The sequence below is a fragment of the Phoca vitulina genome, unplaced genomic scaffold (genome assembly GCF_004348235.1).
Source record: "Phoca vitulina isolate PV1807 unplaced genomic scaffold, GSC_HSeal_1.0 scaffold12, whole genome shotgun sequence".
Taxonomy (NCBI): Eukaryota; Metazoa; Chordata; class Mammalia; order Carnivora; family Phocidae; genus Phoca; species Phoca vitulina.
Window position 1 is genome coordinate 44,537,853 of NW_022589715.1, and position 20,074 is coordinate 44,557,926.

The 20,074-nt window shown below is 38.7% G+C and overlaps 1 protein-coding gene across 3 annotated transcripts in view; it reads left to right on the forward strand.

The window, feature by feature from the left end:
• The first annotated feature begins 272 nt into the window (after nucleotides 1-272).
• The window catches only part of FSHR (follicle stimulating hormone receptor), a 164,737-nt gene continuing 144,935 nt past the window's right edge, over nucleotides 273-20,074 (forward strand). For 2 of the 3 annotated variants that reach the window (XM_032411193.1, XM_032411195.1), the window contains exon 1: nucleotides 273-427. In XM_032411193.1, the coding sequence (XP_032267084.1) occupies nucleotides 276-427 (152 nt within the window). In that variant the 5' untranslated portion in view covers nucleotides 273-275. The remainder of the gene's footprint in view (nucleotides 428-20,074) is intronic. The other variant, XM_032411196.1, reaches the window with a different exon arrangement.

Sequence of the window (20,074 nt, forward strand, 5' to 3'; positions counted from 1 at the left end):
CCTGTCTTCCTTGGGTCAGGGTGGAAGAAATCCAATAGAGAAGGATGAGGGAGTAGCTTATCTTGCCCCGGAAATCACTACTGACATGCAAGAATTTTGCTATTTGTCTGGAAGTAACCAAAAAAAAAAAAAAAAGAAAAAGAAAAAAAATCCCCTGCTGGGTCACATGACCCTGGCAGATCTCTTCTCATAAGGGCGCTGTGTGGAGCTTCTGAAATCTGTGGAGATTCTTCTCTGCAGATGCAGGAAGAAAGCAGGTGGATGGATGAATAAGTATGGCCTTGCTGCTGGTCACCTTGCTGGCATTCCTGAGCTCAGGCTCAGGATGTCATCATCGGATCTGTCACTGCTCTCACAGGGTTTTCCTCTGCCAAGAGAGCAAGGTGACAGAGATTCCCTCCGACCTCCCCAGGAATGCCGTTGAACTGTGAGTATCAGAAGCAGCGGGAACAACGGAGGCACTGGATTTGTGTGTTGTATGCTATTACTATTTTCACATTAGGCTGATAACTGTCGGGCTGAACTATTTCTGCCCTGACCAAAGGCTTGAGTAAAACAGACTCCCCCAGTCTAACATCCCTGCTTGCAGCTCTCCCAGGATCTTAGAGTTTGTCTCAGCAGCTGCCATAAAAGGGCAATGTGGAAAGCTCAATGCAAAGGCAAAAAGAAGATGTTTGAGTCTTTTCAACACATTTGCTCTTGGGTTCCATACTGTCTTTGGTGGAACTGGAAAAGTAAAACTAAGAAAAACTGGAAACTTTTTTTTTTTTAAGATTTTTTATTTTTTATTAGAGAGAGAGAGAGTACAAGCAAGGGGAGCGGCAGGGAGAGGGAGAGGGAGAAGCAGGCTCCCTGCTCAGCAGGGAGCCCGACGTGGGGCTCAATCCCAGGACCCTGCATGACCTGGGCCAAAGGCAGCCGCTTAACTGTGCCACCCAGGCGCCCTGAAAAACTAGAAACTTTAAAGACCTGGAATTAGAGGCAGAAAGACAGTTGTGATTTAAGTGGCATGTACAATGTGTCTCCTAAAGATGCTGAATTTCAAGAAGGCACGAGTCACTGTCACTTTGGAGGCACCAGCAAATAATTCCTGAACTGAGGTTCTGCTTCCTGGGGAAACAGGGAGTTGGAGGAGAGGGGAAGGGGTGTGAAGAACGGAAGAAAGAAAACGGGAGGCAGAGTGAGCAGGAAAAATATAGCATCATCTTTCCTACAGCTGGGAAAATGTGAGTCACAACTTCAGAATTTCACTGAACTATTTTTAATAAGAAGTTGATAGACTCTGAGAGTTGGACAAGATCTTTAGACATCATTTCACTCTCTCTCTTCATTTTACAAATGAGGAATCTGGGGTCCAGAGAGTCAAGAGGTTTGTCTGATCTCTTACAGTGAGTCAAGGCACAGCCAAAACGAGAAATCGGGTCTTTTGACTCATAGTCTACTGTTCTTTCCACCAAACCCTATTCGGACTGTCCAATTTCTACTTCCCCTCAGTATGAGCAAGTTGTTAGGCTCAGAAGGTGTAGATATAGTCCATGTATTTATTCCAAGGATTTTAAAGAGAAGCCACTATTCTGGAAGCCTGTTTCACTCTTGGCCCCATAAAGCTAAGGACAACCCTTCTTTGACCTCAGAGTACGGCCAACTTTTCCGTTCACGATTACCAAAGCTACACTCAAACATGGTGGTGCCTTTCAGATGGTCACTCGGAGACAAATGGTCGCACGCTTGGTTAGTTATGCTTGCTACTTTTCCCCTGGATATCTCAAGTCCTCAGTTCCTATCCAGAGGTGGCTGCAGTGGCAGAGAAAATAACTAGTCGGCTTTGTGTTTTGGCTACACTGCTTCCAATAACACAACTATTCCTGACTATGGGGAAGGATGTGCCTACGCACAGTCTGGTTTATTAGGTCATCACAAACACAGGAGAAGGTCAATGCACCTGAGCTCCTGTAAGAAGTCACTTGCTCCTGAGCAACTTTGAATAATTGCTTAACCCCTTCTGAACCTCAGGTTCCTGACTTCTAAAGTGGCTTTAATACAACCAGTGTGGTTGGATTATTTTTAACACTATAAGATATAGCTCCCTCACAAACATAGCCATTTCTACCTCTCTACTTCTTCCAATGTTTCTGGATGAGCCAAGCAGTGCCAACCAACTGCGAGAGCAGACAACCCCTAACAAGGTTTAATTTTAGGGTGATACTCATCCATCCTAAACTCCCTTCTGCACTAGGCCATCGACTTTCTGACATCTCTTTACCAGAAGAGAGATTTTTTCTTTTTTTCATTCTGCATAAAAAACATGAAGGAGGAAAGAAAAGAAGGGAAGAAGGGAGGAAAAAAAAGAAAATCCATTCCCAAACGTCAAACTTCAGGAAGTATGTGTGCATAGTGTGGGAGGAGCAGGAGTATGATTTTTTAAAAATAATTCATACTAAGATATAAATGACTAAAACATGTCTCTGCCCAAGAGCACTTTGCAACTGAGAAAGAGATTGTAGGAGAGCGTGTGTTTGTCACTCTTGACAAAGGCTAGCTCTGGGTGAACCCCTTCCTTAGGTATACTAGAGGACAAAGTTGCATAAAACTAAGAAGGGGAAAGAAAATATTTGCCTGTTATTGGCATCCCCCCTCCCCAAAAACCACCCAGGAGTGAGTACAGTTGCTTGAGAGTTTAACTAATCTTGAGAAGATTCTTTTCTCTGCACACTCATTAATAGGGTGTGAGTTGGGCCATTCTAGAGTTCAGCTTTGCAATCTTCTGGGTGAGGTATATAGAGGAAAAGAAGATAAATGTTGCTTTAGTCGTTAGGTGTAAAAAAATTATTTGAGGATATTTTTGAGGTTAGTTTGTTCATCATCGAAGAGCAGATAAAATGCCAAGTGAACTAGAACTCAGATGTTGAGTTAGAATGCAAGAACAATTATTTTTATTTTTGTTTTTTAAAAGAATTGGATTGGGTTTATCTGGAACACTGGCAGAGGAAAGATGAAATGGCTTATTCAACTACATATTTCTAATTCACCTTGCAGTCTTCTGCATTTGGGTGTTGACTTTAATGATGATCACATCAGATGGAGGTGGACGGAATAGCCAGGCTTCAGGGAGTGCAACTGCTTAACCCGTCAACACATCACAGCTTCATTGTTAGTCAGATTCACCCAGGGGTAAACAACTGCTACATCTTACCATGTACAATTTATTCTATCATTCCATCTACCTTGCAGCACTTTCATTTTATATATATGTCAGCTATCACGAGAGATTTCTAATTCCCAACCATCTGCCCATGTTAATATTAACACCAAAGCAACAGGAAAGCACCATCAACAGGCAGGTACATTCCATTTACTGAAGGGCCCATACCATTTGCCTGAAGCTTTATACAAAATACTTTTATGAAAATTTCACAACAGAACTGCAAGTTTGGTATTGTTGCTCCATTTTTCACATGAGACAAACCAAGGAGGCCAAAAGTTCGGCAGCTTGGATGCTGTCAGCCCTGTGGCTCCTAGATGGCACACCTGGAATCCAAACTTGAGCCTGGGTTCCTACCTCTTTTCTATGCTGTGTTTAATGAAAGCCTCTGACTCCTTTCATTTGTTCCTCTTCAAACAAAGATGTCCCTTAGAATTTGCCCAGAGGTCGGCAGTTTTTCAGTTAAGAGCCAGTAATAAATACTTTAGGCTTTATGGGCCATAAGTCTCTACTGCAAGTACTCAATTGTCACAGTTGTATGAAAGCTGCCATGGACAAAACGGAAATGAATAAACATGGCTGCGTTCCAACAAAAACTATTTTCACCACTGAAATTTGAATTTTATATCATGGTTGCATGTCACAAAATATTCTTTTCACTTTTTTTTTTTTTATCATGTAAAAAGTGAAAAATAGTCTTAGCTCATGAGCCACAGAAAAACAGAAGATAGGCCCCCTTTGACCCACAGGCTATCTCTTAACCCACTTCTGATTTAGACTATAGCTAAAAGCAGCTAAATCTTACTGGTTTAAGTGGGGTTGAGGCAGCCTGAAACAACATGGCACCACGGAGAAAGTACTGAACTAGGTGAGCTGGGGCAGGAACAGAGGGAATCCTAAGGCAGTATTCACAGGCGGGCTTTTACTGTTTTTGACAAGTCAGAGATGGTATAGTATAGCCTTTAGAATCCAAGAGACTAAAGGCCGAACCCAGGCTATGATTGCTCTACCACATGGGCTCTTGGCTGTATAATGGAAACTGTAATGTTAGCCTTTCTCAAAGAGTTGCTGTAAGGACTGTATGGGACAATGATTATTTAACACCTAGGGCCATGCCTCTCAGGTGGCGGTGGTAATGCTTGTCGTTGCTGTGGTCATCTGTCACAGAGGGCATTCATGATGACCAAATGGATCAAGAGGTATGAGAATGCTTTCAACAACTGATATAGAGATCTTTGTAACTCTGAGATAGTTTATAATCTCCTACGTACTTGAGAATAATCTCCTCCTCCTGTGGCTGGAGCACTTACTCTCTGTGCACTTATTTTCTGAGTAAGAAAATGTGTTCTTTTAGGCTTTCAATATTCGCCAAGAACTCAGGGAAGTTTCATTCTGACCACAGAGGAGTTTTGATTTCTGACTTATCCTAGAAACTCAATTTCAATTGGAGACAGTGAATCTAGAAAGGACACTTTGATCTTGCTTTATTCTTCCTGGAGTTACAATTTCTAAGGAGAATGTGAACAGCCATTCAAAATCTTAAATTTTAGCTCTAAGTGACCGCACAGGTACAGCTATCTTTCTCTTCAGCAGGGTCAGATGACCACAATACCAAGAGGAGAAAAGGGACCTCTGGTGGTCCCTGTTGACTCAGGGAGATCTGCACTGAGATTTTATTATAGGCATGTGTTGACCCCTCTGTTCATATCAAGTTCCTGTATCTCATTGCAATCTCAAATGACCCGCCCTTACTTTTAATTATCTAATTATATATTTTTTTGTTTTAATTTCTCCCTTTGCCTTTTATTCCTTGTTTTGCTGCTTTGGTTTAGATCACTCACCTTATTCCAGAATCACAGATTATTGTTTAGCTAGGAGCTACTTTAGTCTTTCCTTAGTTCTGAGGGATGTATCAGCACTGTGGGCCAAAAGGGAAGACTTTTACTGTGCCAATTAAGTTCTGTGATCTTCAAAAGGGAAATGGAGCTTTAGATGTTTGTAAACAAGTTTAATTGTGCATTTTTTTTCCTCTGAAAGCATATTCTGGGATTAATATTCTGCAGAACACACTCTAAGAAAGGCTACTCCAAAGGCTGGTCTATCCAACACCAGCCACCAGAATGAATCCTTTGTCAAGTCTGAACTGCAACCTAGACCTCCTGACTCCCAATTCAGTGCTCAGTATCAGCTGCAGGCAAATCTTGGGCTGGGTTTTCAGGGCTTTATGCCTGAGAAGCTGCTGTTTAAGAATGTAGTGCTTCTCATAAAGAAGATGGTTGCGAAGACTATAGCCACGTGGAAACTAGGTGTTACTTATACTGAGGTGAAGAAAGGAAACATAAAACAATGGATTACAAGACTAGTAAAAACCCCTCCTGTCTTCTGGATTTGTTGAGTATCGATGGCTCACTTTCTTGATTCCCCATATCCAATCAGTTTTATATACTCCCTTCATATTGCTACTACCAGTAATTCTTTTTTTTAAAGATTTATTTTATTTATTTGAGAAAGAGAGCGTGCACATGCAAGTGGGGGAAGGGGCAGAGGGAGAAGGAGGGAGAGAATCTCAAGCAGACTCCCCGCTGAGTGTGGGGCCCAACAGGGGGCTTGATCTCACAACCCTGAGATCATGACCTGAGCAGAAATCAAGAATCAGAAGCTCAAACGACTGAACCACCGAGGTACCCCATCAGTAATTCTTTCTTTATTGCCATCATAGGTTTGGGCCCTGAATATCTAAAGCCAGGATTGTATAATTATGTCCTACCTTATCTCCTTTCAATCAATTGATCTCTCTCTTCTCCAAACCAGCCTGCACACTGTCATTGAATTTTTCTCCATAAAATACCATTGCCACCAAGTTATGATCCCCCATTCAAAAATCACTCAGTGGCTCATTTTCCTGACTGCCTATCCCTGCCCTCCAACAGGAGCCGTCCACTCTGCAAGGCTGAGGAAGACTCACTCTTAAGCTCAGTTTGTGTATTTCTGCCTCCCTGTGTCTTCATGTTCTGCCTCCTGTTTATACTATCCTCAGTTTCTTCTTTCTTGCCTCTTGAAATCCTACCTACTTATCATCATCTTGCTCCAAGGTTGCCTCCTTGATGAAGTCTTCCCTGATCACTTCATCTTTATTTAATCTGAATGCTAGTACAGTTCATTTCACACTTAATTTCTTACTTTGTCCTTATTTTTTCATGTGTGTCCTATTTCCTCCACTGTAGTGAAAATTTCTCTTGTATTCTTTATGGTGCCTGGTTTGACGCAATGTATGTTCTGGGCCCTCAATTACATGTAGAACAAATGATACAATAAATCAGGGGGAATTACATCTGTTTATTTGCTCCATTCCTCAGTACTAAGGAAAAGATTCTTATAAAAGATGATTATTGCCCTCCCTGCAGTGAACTACTATAGGATTTGATAGTTTTCTTATTTTCCTTGCCTTTTTTATGTGTTTCTTTTAAGAAAATGCCTGTATATCATTCTAGAATCAATTAATTTATTCAGAAAAATATAAAGATCAGAAACAAATCTCCTAAGTTAAAAAGTTGAACATTCTGAATTCTAAGCACGTCACTCAATTCTCCTGACATAAGTAATAATACTTGCCTCTCTATACCTAACAAGAATATTGAAAAGATAAATGACATTGCCTAAACAAAATCACTTTAAGCCAGGCAGAAATGTTCAAAGAAATATAATTTTTGCCAATTAAGGTCAGATTCCAAACCCTGAATGTGAGGTTTCCTGTGTTCCCCAGATGTGCTTTGATTACTGTAGTTCTATCTGGATATCAAACCAAACATCCCACTGTGAAGATTACCCCTGGTGCCCATATCCACAGACTCCTACTGTCTTGTTTAGATATTTCTTTGAAAGAAACAAACAGCACAGTTTTCATGCTAATGAATACATAATCCTTTCTCTCAAAACAAAATCTTGCACCTACTTTAGTGAGAAACGGTATATGTATGTCCAACATGTGGAATTTAATTGGGCTGGGGGTAAGGGAGGTTTATATTCCCTGTGGAGGAATCAGAAAAATGACTAAAGGGAGAGCTATATAATGCGGTACCTTGAAAGGGAAAAAGTCGAAATTATATTGCAGGGAAAGAATCCTTTAAAATACAAGATGAACTCTACCCTGAGAATTGGCTGAGAGCTATAATTTACAGAGTCATTATCAGCAATTGAAGAGTAGGGGTTTGAGACAGCAAAATTCCACTAGCTTGGTGATAATAAAATCCCTTGTTTACCCTAAAGGTGAGAGCTGTCCTTCCTCACCCAAGTCCTCTACCAAAGAAGCCTAAGCTTCAGAAGCAAGACATGTTGGCAATAAATGGGAAATTCATTTAACTTTTGATTATCCCTCCCCACAGCCATTAATTGGATTATCTAGTCACTATGGTCGATTGGACTATACTTTTTTTTAAGCTGTTAGATTTAGACTCTCCAATTTAGCTTTGTTTAGACTAGACTCTAGTTTATATACCCCACAAGGTCAGCTAGGAAAGAGAGTAATTATTTTTAATTGCTTAGGATCTGATTATAATGAGATCTGAATGTTTGTTCTTAATCTGACTTCCCCTGAAATATCTCAGAGCATGTGTTGTGTCTTCGACCTGAACATGTCATTACCTTGTTCTTTCCTACAGGATATGCCAACTGATCTAAAAAACTTCAAGTAATGTGCAAAAAAAAAAAAAAAGAATAAAGTAACCAAACCCTGGCCATAGCCTTGAACTCAATGATATTTTTAGCCTTAGGAGTAGCTTGAGTCCACTCTTTCATCACTTCTCCCAGACCTTTTCGGCAAGAGCTAACACTGAGCTTTCACAGAATGCTATGTTAGAAATAGTGGAAAATAGTATGAGCCAATTTCTGTATCCCCCTAATGCCAAGCTTGATGAAAACCTCTAAAAAATAGGAACCCAAAAAGCTCAGTTAAGTTTAAGTGACACAGAGAGATCAATTAATAGAGGGCATCAGAAAGAAAATTCATCAGTACATTGGTGGAAACTTGAAGTAAAATAATGCCAAAGTTTCATTCAATTCTAAAATGCTTCGATGTGACAAACATCTTCAGGCACCAATCTTCTCAAAGCCAATAAGCTTTTTCTAGGTCTCAGAGTCCAGCAGGTATGTAATTCCTCAACTCCTGTGATTTCAGTTGTGGGATTTTGGGGGGCGGGGGTAGGAGTTGAGGAGGGTTCCTTTAGGCTCAGCAGACAGTTTTGTTTTGAAATACAGCATGGAAAACCTCACACAGATACCCCTCTCTCTTGTTATTTTCAATTTGCAAAGGGGTTTTAAGCAAAGATTTGTGGGAGATCCCATCTCCAGCAATGACTATAACTCAATAGATGAGGGCTGATGGGAGGCCACGGAACATTTCATCCACAGTCCTCCCGGAAGAAGAAGGGCATGAAAAAGAAAGGCCCCTCTTAAGAAAGGGCCACAGCCTGGAACACTAGATTTTTCAGGAGTGGCTCCAGTTTAAAATGTTCTGTCCCTTCTGATAAAGTTTACTAAATTCTGGTTCAGGTGATGGATCACACCCCTGGAAGACAGGCTTGCCTCTACTTGCGTGTTCCTTACTATCTCACAGTAACAGTTTCTAAACTGGTTTCTGTGCCTTCCATCATCTGCCCTCCCAGCTCCTGGCTCTGAGCTCTTGCTCTCATTGAATTCCCCTGTGGGCTCTAATATCCAGAGCTAGGACAAAAGTCCCAAGTCCTAAGTTGGACATTAGGGTCTTCCATGTTTTGGCCTCAGATTAGCTCTCCTGTCCTCTCTTTCATCTTCCATGCCCTTAACTCTTTCCTTCATACACTACTTTCTATTCCCAGATAGGTCTTCTATTCTCCTACCCAATACTATTATCTTCTCCAACCTCAAGTATGTTACTTCAGTATTATTCAGTTTTTGAGACCAAAGTAAAGATGCTCATTTTTCATGGTTTTCTTTCAACAGCAAATATTTGATTATATTTGTACAAGGCACTGTATTAGGCTCTCAGGGAAAAAAAGGAATCAACAGGGGAGCTGTTCAAAGAGAAGAACATCAGAGAAATAATGACAATACTGTTTTTCCTCACTTTTACCCACAAAAGTCAAAATCCCTGCTGGGAACCCAGAATAGTCATTGTCAAACTCGATCATTTGACAATTACTTGCAAGTTGCAATCTGAAATCACAGGTTGTGTGAACTGGAAGAAATGGATGCCCAGGAAAATCCAATGAGAAGATGCTTGATTGCTTCGTGCCAGAGGCAAGTGGGTGAGAAGCTGGGCATCGGCCTGTCCCATCTAGATTTGCCCTTCTGACCACCTAGGGTTGATTTCAGGAGTTAGGCAGGGCCACTTCCACAGCAGTCTAATCTTTAAAAGGTCAGAAAATCCTAGCTTTATTTTTCAAGGACAACTCGGACCTCAAATGGAAGAGAATGGCAAACGAACACCAGCAAATGTATGGTAAAGTTTAATTGACTGATGTCCAAATATTTAAATGCGACTAGAAGTTTTCAAATTGTGAAAATGCAAGGGACCGTATCCTGTGAATTGAGATAGAAGAAAATAATACAGAAGGTGGAAAATGACACCAAAAGGGAAAACTTAGTCTGCACTGTTTTCTTTGCCAACTTTATAATTTTCCCCAAAGCGCCTGCGTTCACGAATGCTATTATGTGGATACCAGGAGAGAGTAGGTTAAAGGAGTATATGAATCAACAGACTGTGTATGCCAGTTTCCCCCCGAGAAGCTGAGTGTCGTCTCTGAAATATGGTAATCATATAGACTTAGTCCCGACAAAGCCCTGATGTCTCTTCTGAAAATGACACAACTTAAACATTTCAACTTTGGCAAAAGGGGGACACTAAGAAGGAATTCTTCGATGCTTCTGAACTTGTAAGCAATTTTCTTTTTGTGTAAATTTCAAGCTGTTTTGCATGCCTATGTTAGCTTTAGAATTGAAAAACAAAGTGAATGAAAAAGAATGATCACGCCATCCTCAGGTTAACTCCTGAGCAAGTATCGAGAGTCGGTCCAAACCCTTGCCACTGCCATACACCCACCAAAGCTAATCTCTGGTCAAGGCAGGAACAAAAGAAACCTTCATTTAATTGGTGTTTGCTTTGTGAGCAAGCTGTGTAGAATTTCTCTAAGCAAATATATTGGAGGTGGGGGAGAGACTGTGGAAAATGCAACAAGAAACACATTTTTAATTTCGAAAACAAACTGAAAAGGCAAGGAAAGCAAATATGACAAAATGGTGAACAGCAAAGAGGTCATCTGAAATTCCACATACAGTAGCAAAATTGCTTATCAGGACCCTGATTGTGAAAATCTGTTGAGCTCCTTCAGTAAGAACATACAGTCTTGGAATGGCATCTGATTCCTCCAAACATATACTAGAGACAAGAGGAAAAAGAACAAACAGATATGATAGCCAGATAGGAAAATTACAAAGTAGCTCTGGAGAATATTACAAAGTAGCTCTGGAAGCAGAGCTCTCCAGTAAGATTCCAGGGGAAGAGCAAAAGCAGAAAAGGAAGCAAGGAAGGACAGAAGGAAGGAGGGAAGGAGTAGGAAGAAGGGAGGGAGGGAGGAAGGAAGGAAGGGAAAGAAACAAACAAATGGCGGGCTATTAAGATAGGAAATCACTGAGTCAGCATCTAAATCTTGCCTCTGGGGTTAGTCAAATTCCCTGGATAAGATTTTCCCAAGCTTCTACCCGAAGGGTGAAGCCCTATGCCAGCATTCTGGTAGCTACGGAAAAGGGCTAGGGCCTCAGCCGCCATCAGTATTCTCGGGTGTCCTCCAGTTCAGAAACTATCTATTCTACTCTCTTCTAAGAATAAACCTTTGCTGTTTTGCTCAGGGGGACAGAAGCACTTGCCTGACTGCTCCAAGTGGGAAGTATGGCTGCCTCTTCGTCTTCCGACCAATCCTCCTTAGTTAGCCCCCTGACCCTATTTCCTCCCCAGTCCCACTTCCAGGGACACCGATGCCTCCAATTCCGGAGTGTTTTAGGGACTATGCAGTGTGAATCACATTGGTTTAGGATTCCATTTTCTAGAGTCTGCCAAGTCAGTACTTCTCAAACTTTAACGTGTAAGCAAATCAGAAGAATATATTGGGAAAATTCAGATTCTGGTTCAGTAAGGCTGCAGTAGGGCCTGAAAGTCTACATTTCTCACCAGCTCCCAGGAGGCTTTGTGGCTTTATAAAAAGCCTTTTAAAAAACGGCTTACTGTCTTCTCAGTGGGATTTCAAGAGGAAACGGACAGTTATTTAGTTATTTGTTTACTATGCCATCTCTTCTCAGGAATCTCCACTCATTATTCAACCCACTCAATCTGGCTCTCTTCCCATAGGAACCATTGAAAATTTTCCTGTCATAGGTACCAATAAACTTCTCTTTATTTTCTGTATGTTTTATACTGCGCTTATGTCATTTTTCAAATAAAAAATAAAAATTTGAATATAAGAGGAATGCCACACAATTCAGGTGCCAGATGTAATCAATGGCCACTCCCCTATCCACATGTTACATGCCTCTCAGGAACACTCAACACAGTTGACCATCCTCTTGCTTGAAACAGTTTTCTCTTTGAACTTCCAGCTTCTGTGACACCACACTAGCCTTCCTCCTACATCTCATGCCAGACCTGGATCTGTGCTGAGTTCTTTACTGCTGCCCCATCTTTAAATGTTGGAGTTCCCCAGACCTCATCTGGACACTCTTCTCCCATGCGCCTCTACTCTCTGCAGGGATATCATCCAGTCCGTGGCTTTAAATATCACTTCACCTACAATTAAAACCTCTTCATTAAGCACCAGGCAAGTAATATCCAGCTGAAATCTTGACATCTCCACTTAGATCTCTTACTGGCATCTCAAAACCAAACAAGTAGAAAATAGTACAATTAATCACTTTCCCTAAACCTCTCAGAATCTCCTCTCGCAAGCTTCATCATCTACAGAAATGCACCTATCCCCAGCCCCCACACACACCCAAATCCAATCTAACACCAAGTGCTAGAGACCTGACCCCTGAAATATAGCACAAATGTCTCCACTTCTTATCTTCCCTACTACCACTCCAGCTCAAACCACCACCGTCTCTCGCCTGGACTACTGCAAAAGTCCCTACCTCTTCTATCCCCTGGTTCCACTCAAAGCTACAATCCAGCCCTCACACAGCAGCTAGATAAAGTTTTAAAGCGTATGGCATATAATTACTTAGAATTGCACTTGGAATAAAATTTATTCAACCCGTGTTTCATGTTACTTCCTATGGCAGGCACTGTTCTAGGTGCAAGAGATCCAATGTTGAGTAAAACAAACAAAATCCCTTCCTTGCTGGAGCTTCTATGCTTTGCCACGGCTACAAGGCACTCCATGATCTGACCTCTGCCTGTCTTTCCACAGGCATAGTGCATATCCTGTCCCACTTGCCCATCATTACTAATCTTAGCTACCTTGGGCCCCTTTCTGCTCTTCCAATACACCAAGCTCTTTCCCACCTTAAGTCTTTTTTTCACTTGCATTTCATTGTCTATAATGTCTTTTTTTCCCCCTCATTGTCTTTCATCTGTCCAGTGTCTACCAAAATGCTACCTCCTTAGAGAGGTCTTCCTTGACCACTCTGCTATAGTAGCAATCCTCTAGCCTAGTACCCTTTTCTTTCATAAGGTTATGGCAATTTGAGTGTTTTTAGTTACATATTTATTTTCACCCACTAGAAAGTAGAAGTAAAGTTTCATGATGGTAAGGATTCCAGCATGTAGAATAGTTCCTGGTACAGAGTAGATACTTAATACATACATGAATGAATCGGGGCACCTGGGTGGCTCAGTCGGTTAAGTGACTGACTCTTGATTTTGGCTCAGATCATGATCTCAAGGTCCTGGGATGGAGCCCCATGTCTGGTTCCATGCTCAGCAGGGATTCTGCTTAAGATTCTCTCTCTCCCTCTCCCTCTGCCTCTGCCCCTCCCTGCTCAAGCTTGCACTGTCTCTCTCTCTCAAATAAATAAATCCTAAAACAAATAAATACATGAAGGAATAAATGAAAGTCCCTTCAAGCAAGTAAAAACTAGAAGGAAACACCAAATTTAACAAACATCTAGGAAGTCCTACTATATCACCATGCTGTTTATTTCTCATACTATCTCACCAAACAGTCTTGTACTATAGCTATTACTGTTCCCATTTTGGAAATAAATGTAATTGAAGAACTAACCCAAAGTTATTTAGCTTCTCAGTGTCAGAAATGAAATTAATATTCCTGATAAACCTAATTTAAAGATGCCCAGTCTTTGTACTAAACATGAAAAAAAGACAAAGAGGCCCCCCTGTGCTCAGAACTTCTAAAGCAAAACAATCTAAACTCTTCATCTAAGCTTATATATGTACAATTCTGGAGTTATCTATAATGTAAAACTTACATATTATCTTGTCTCTCAAATACAGTAAGCTCTCTGAGGGCCAGCATTCCATCCCTCTCCTGCAGCCATCCAGGGGTGGGTACTCAGTAACTACTCAATAGAGAGGACACACACAGAAGATGAATGAGCAAGGTCATGAATAAATAGGAGGACTGAAAGGTAAATGTCAATGGCCATTTCCAGTGATAAATCGCAAAATAACCAGAAGTTGTCTAATAATGTTCAAGAGCCCTTTGAGCAATTTGTGTATGCCTGTGAGAGAGATGATTGGTGGGGCTAACTCCCACTCTCTGTTGCCCCTTCCACATTTCCTATGAAGACAGTCCCTCAGAAATAATTAACTGTCAGCAGGTCAAGTAGGTCATCTCCTGTAGGTATAAAGGCTTAACAAAAGTGAATGCTATGTGGAAATGGAGTGCATGATGAAGGATTGGAGAGCTCTGTAAATATTCTCTAAACTGTCTTCACGCAATGAGAATGAACCTTGCTGATGATGTTACAAAATCTCCACAGAGTTAAAAAAAAAAAAAAAAAAAGAAAGAAAAATTCCTTAGTGATCTTATATGACCTCACAGCCTCTTCTCTAAGATTTCTTCTAGATTTGAGAAACTGTACTTCTGTTGTCTCATCTTGGATGTGGTTTGAAGTCTGGGCCAACTTGCTCTAACTAGTCCACATCTTATGTAATATGATTTGAAAAGCACCAAGCCAGCTCAGTTCACCCAAAATATCTCCCCCGATAACTTGTCACAATGCCACCATTAATAAAGTAATTCTGGGAGGCTTCAATATTTCCTTAATTTCTAAGACTCTGCAGTTGAAATATAAAATCCTCTTGGAAGAGAAATATCTTGGCTTTTGAAGGCTAGCCCTTTTCTCTAGCATTTTTCAAAATATATTCCTTTAGGAAATACATACTTTAGGAAACTCTGATTTAGTGAGATGTAGCTAACCAAGATTATGCTTTGGCAAATGGGCCTCCATATATACCCAGAGGAGCTGGAGAGTTGAGAAAGGTAGTATATACAACCCAATGTATGTGGTAGACACCAAAAACTAATTCCCCTCTTTTTAAAATTCTGTCAAGTCTTCATCTGTGCAAATCTGCTTTGCTCTTCAAATCAGAGAATTTATTGCTACATGAACTTTAGAGAGCATACACTTCCTCTCTCCCCTTGTTTTAGGAATGAAAAATGAGGCCAAGCAAGATAAAATGACTTGCCTAAGGTCGTGTGGGTAATTAAAGGTATTGTCTAGCCTCTATTTCCAAAGCCAAAAACCCTAAACCCACAATTTACAAGTTTCTATGTCTGGCTTCCTGATAAAACATACCTCTCTACTCCCACAGAGAACAGACAATCCTCCACCACCCCCTCTGCCTCTCTTCACACCCAAGGGAACATCTTCCAGATATTATGAGCATTAGAATTGTACTGCTATTTTCCTTTTACCTTTGCCTGCTTTTGAAAAACACCATTATTAAGATAGAACACAAGCACATAAGTCATTCAAAGCATAAATTCCAGTGGTTTTTAGTATATTCACAGATATGTACAACCATCACCTGAGTCAATTTCAAAACATTTTTATTACCTCAAAGAAAATCCTTTATCCTTCAACTATCACTCTCCTCCCTACCCTCTTCTACCCAGACTTGAACAACCACTAATCTACTTTCTGTCTCTAAATTTCTCTATTATGGACTTTTATATGGATGGAATTATATGAGGTCTTTGTGACCAGCTTCTTTCACTTAACATAATATTTTCATGATTCGGTCAAGTTACAATAGGTATTAATATTCCATTCTTGTTATGGCTGAAAAATATTCCCTTGTATAGATATATCACATTTTGTTTGACCATGTGTCTGTTGATGGACATTTGGATTATTCACCTTATGGCTATTATAAATAATGCTACTTTAAACATTTGTGTATAAGTTCTTGTGTGGACATGCATTTTCATTTTTCTTGGTATATACCTAGAAATGGAATAGTTGAGTCATATGGTAACCTGATATTTAATACATTGGGGAACCACCAAACTGTTTTCCAAGGTGGCTGAGCCATTTTACATTCCCGTGTGTGAGGTGCCTATTTCTCCACATCCTCGTCAATCCTTATGTTACCTGACATTTTTTATTCTAGCCATCCTAGTGAGTAGGAAGTGATAGCTCATTGTGGTTTTGATTTGTATTTCTCTTATGAGCAGTAATGTTGCACATATTTTTATATGCTTATTGGCCATTTGTATCTCTTCTTTATTGAATATCTATTCAGCTTCTTTGCCCATTTTTTAATTGGGTTGTCTTTTTATTATTGAGTTGTGAGAGTTCCTTGTACATTCCAGAAACAAGTCCCTAATCAGATGTGTAATTTGCATATTTGGCCCATTCAATGAATTGTCTTTTCACTTTCTTGATAGTGTCCTTTGAAGTACAAAGGTTTTAATTTTTATAAAATCCAGTATATATTTTTAAACCTTTGTTATCTGTGTTTTGGTGTCATATCCATATCCAAAAATCCCTTGCCAAATTCAGGGTCATAAAGATTTACTCCTATATTTTCTTCTGAGAGTTTTAGAGTATTAGCTTTCACATGCAGACCTTTGATCCATTTGGAATTAATTTTTGTATATGGTATTAGGTAATTGTCCAACTTCATTCTTTTGCAAGTAGATAACCAGTTGTCCCAGCACCATTTGTTGAAAAGACTACTCTTTCCTTATTGCATGGTCTTGGCACCTTTGCTGAAAATTAGCTGACCATAGAGGCATAGATTTATTTCCAGGTCCTCAGTTTTGTTCCATTGATCTGTATGTTTATCCTCGTGTAAGTACCACACTGTCTTTCTCAGTATTGCTTTCTAGTAAGTTTTGATATCAGGAAGTCTTTTTGCCGGACTGTTTGGTTTGTATTTCCTTATGAATTTTAGAATCAACATGTCAATTTCTACAAAGCAATGAGCTGATTCTGATAAGAGATTGTACTGAATCTATAACTCAGTTTGAGGATTATTGCCATCTTAATGATGTGAAGTCTTCTGATTCATAAACATGATGATTTTCCATTTTTTTTGATCTTCTATAATTTCTTTCAGTGATGTGTTATCGTTTTCAAGCTATACATTTTGTACTTCTTTTATTAAATTTACTGTTTTTTATTCTTTTTGATACTTCATTGAATGAAATTGTTTTAATATTATTTTCAGTTTGTTCATTACAAGTATATAAAAATACAACTGAATTTTATATACTGATCTTGTAACCTGTCACCTTACTTGAACTCATTTGTTAGTTCTAACAGGTTTTTCGTCGATTCTGTAGGATTTTTCTATATACAAGAACATGTCATCTGTGAATGGAAATATTTTTCACTTCTTCCTTTCTACTCTGCATGTCTCTATTACTTTTTATTGCCTACTTACCCCACCTAGAATCTTCAATACAATTTAAAGTAGAGGTAGCAAGAGTACACATCCTTGTCTTGCTCCTGATCTTGGGGAAAAGCATCCAGTTTTTTACCATTAAGTATAATGTTAGCTATGGGTTTTTCACAGCTGCACTCTATTGTGTTGAGGAGCTTCCCTTCTATTCCTAGTTTGTTGAATATTTTTTATCAAAAAAAGGATGTTGGATTTTATCAAAACCTTTTTATGTATCAGTTGAAATATATCATTTTTCTTATCCTTTCGATATTATGTATGACATTATAACATTGGGATGTTAAACCAACTGTGCATCCTTGAGATAGACCCTACTTAATCATCGTGTATAATTCTTTTTACATGGATTTGGTTTGCTAGTATGTTCTTGAGGATTTTTACATCCATACTCCTTTGAGATACTGGTCTGTAGTTCTCTTGTGATGTCTGTCTGGTGTTGATATGAAGGTAATACCTCACTCATAGAATGAGTTGGGAAATGTTCTCTTCAAATTTTTTAGTAGATTTTGTGAATAATTGGTATTAATCCTTCCTTAAGTATTTGATAGAACTCAGTAGTGAAGCCATCTGGGTATGGAATAGTCTTTGGGTTTTTTTTTTTTTTTTTAATTACTAACTCAATCTCTTCATATAGATCTGTTTGGATTTTCTATTTCCTATTGAGTCAGTTTCAGGAGTTACATCTTTCTAACAAATTTCTCAATTATTCTAAGTTACCTAATTTGTTGATGTACACTTATTCAAAGCATTCCTTATTATGACCATAAAGTCAATGGTAATGTCCCTTCTTTCATTTCTGATTGTAGTAATTTGAGTGTCCTCTCTTTATTTCTTGGTCATTCTAACTGAAGTTTGCCCATTTTCTAAAATCTTTTCAAAGAATCAGCTTTAGGTTTCATTTTTTTCTATTCTCCCTTTCATTAATTTCTGCTGTACTCTTTATTATTTTCTTGCTTCTCACTTTAGGTTTAGGTTGCTCTTCTTTTTCCATTGTCTTGAGGTGGAAGGTTACTGATTTAATGTCTTTTTTTAATATAGGCATTTACAGCTATAAATTTCCCTAGAAGCATTGTCTTAGCTACATCTCACAAGTATTACTATCCTATGTCTTGATTTTCATTCACCTCAAAGTATTTTGTTTCTCTTTTTACTTATGATACATTGGTTATTTAGTAATACATTCTTCAATTTTGGCATATTTGTGAGTTCCCATTTTTTTTCCTGCTATTGATTTCATATTTCATTCCACTGTGGTTGGACAACATACTTTATTTCTAACTTATCAAATTTATTGAGGATGTTTTATATGGCCTAGCATATGATCTACCCTGGAGAATGTTCTATATGCTCTGGAGAAGAATCTGTACCTGTTGTTGTTGAGTGTTCTGTACATGTCTGTTAGATCTAATTTTTAATAGTGCTGTTCAAGTGTCCTATACAGTTCTTGACCTGTCTAGTTGTTCTATCCATTATTGAGAGTAGGGTGTTGAAGTCTTCAACTATTATTATTGAATCTTCTATTTCTCCCTTAATTTCTGTCAGTTTTCATTTCATGTATTTTGGTGCCATGTTATTAAGTTTATATATGTTTATAATTGTTACATCTTCCTGATAATTGGAACTGTTATCCTCATAAAATATCCCTCTTTAGGTCTACTAACATTTTTTGTTTGTTTTCAATGTCTCTTACCTGATATTAGGATAGCCACTCCAGCTTTCCTTTGGCTGCTCTTTAAAAGACGTATCTTTTCCAGTATTTTTACTTTCAATTTATTTTTGTCCTTGAATGTAATCTGTTCCCTTTAGAATATATAGTTAGATCGTGTTTTTTATATCCAATTTGACAATCTCTGTCTTGTAATTAGGTTGTTTAATTCATTCATTTAATATTATTGATATAGTTGGATTTATATCTGTCATTTGACATTTTGTTTTCTATATGTCTTTTTTGTTCCTCTATTCATCCTTTACAACTGTCTTTCATATTAAGTGGATCTTTTCTAAGGAGCCTATTAATTTCTCTAATGATCTCTTTCACTATGTTTTTGAGATTTTTTAAAAGCAGTTGCTCTAAGGTTTACCTTATATCCCTTATCAGAATCAGCTTTGAGTTTATGTTAGATCGATTCCAGAGTAAGAGGAAGAATGAGAGAGATAATGTTACACCTATAAAGCTCTATTCTTATCAGCTAAAAGAAAAAAAGAAAAAATATATGCATTTATGGAATCTTTTATAATTACATAATTACCTTTATTAGTGCTTTGTTTGTGTGGATTTGATTTACCATTTAGGGCCACTTGCTTCAGCCTGGATCAATTCCTTTAGTTTTTCTTGTAAGGCAGGTCTGCTACCAACAAATTCTCTCAGTTTTTACTTATCTTGGAAAATATTTTGCCTTCATTTTTGCAAGATAGCTTTTCTAGATATAGTACTCTTGGTTGACAGGTTTTCTTCCTCTGAGCACTTTAAATGTGTTATTCCACAATCCCAGGCCTCCATGAGGAGTGAGCTGCTGGTTTTATTGAGGTTCTGTTGCAAGTAATGTCACTTTTTCTTTTGTTTTCAAGATTTTTCTCATTTTCTTTGACTTTAAGCATTTTTACTGTAATGTATCTGTTTATGGGTCTCTGTGCATATATCCTACTGGAGTTTATGGAACTTACTAACTGTATAGGATATTGGTTTTCAAAATATTTGGGAAGTTCTCGCCCATTATTTCTTTTTCTCTCTCATCTTCTGTACTCTCATTACACACATATTGGTGTCCCTTCTTTGGGCTCATATTTCTCTAAGGCTCTTTTCATTTTTCTTCATTCTTCTTTCTCTCTGTTCTTTGGTTTGAATAATCTCTATTGATCAATTTTTTCTAATTCTTCTGCAGATTTAAATCTACTGTGGAGACCCTCAAATTTTTTAAAAAACATTCAACAGTACTGTTGAACTCTAAAATTCATATATTTTTAAATAGTTTCTC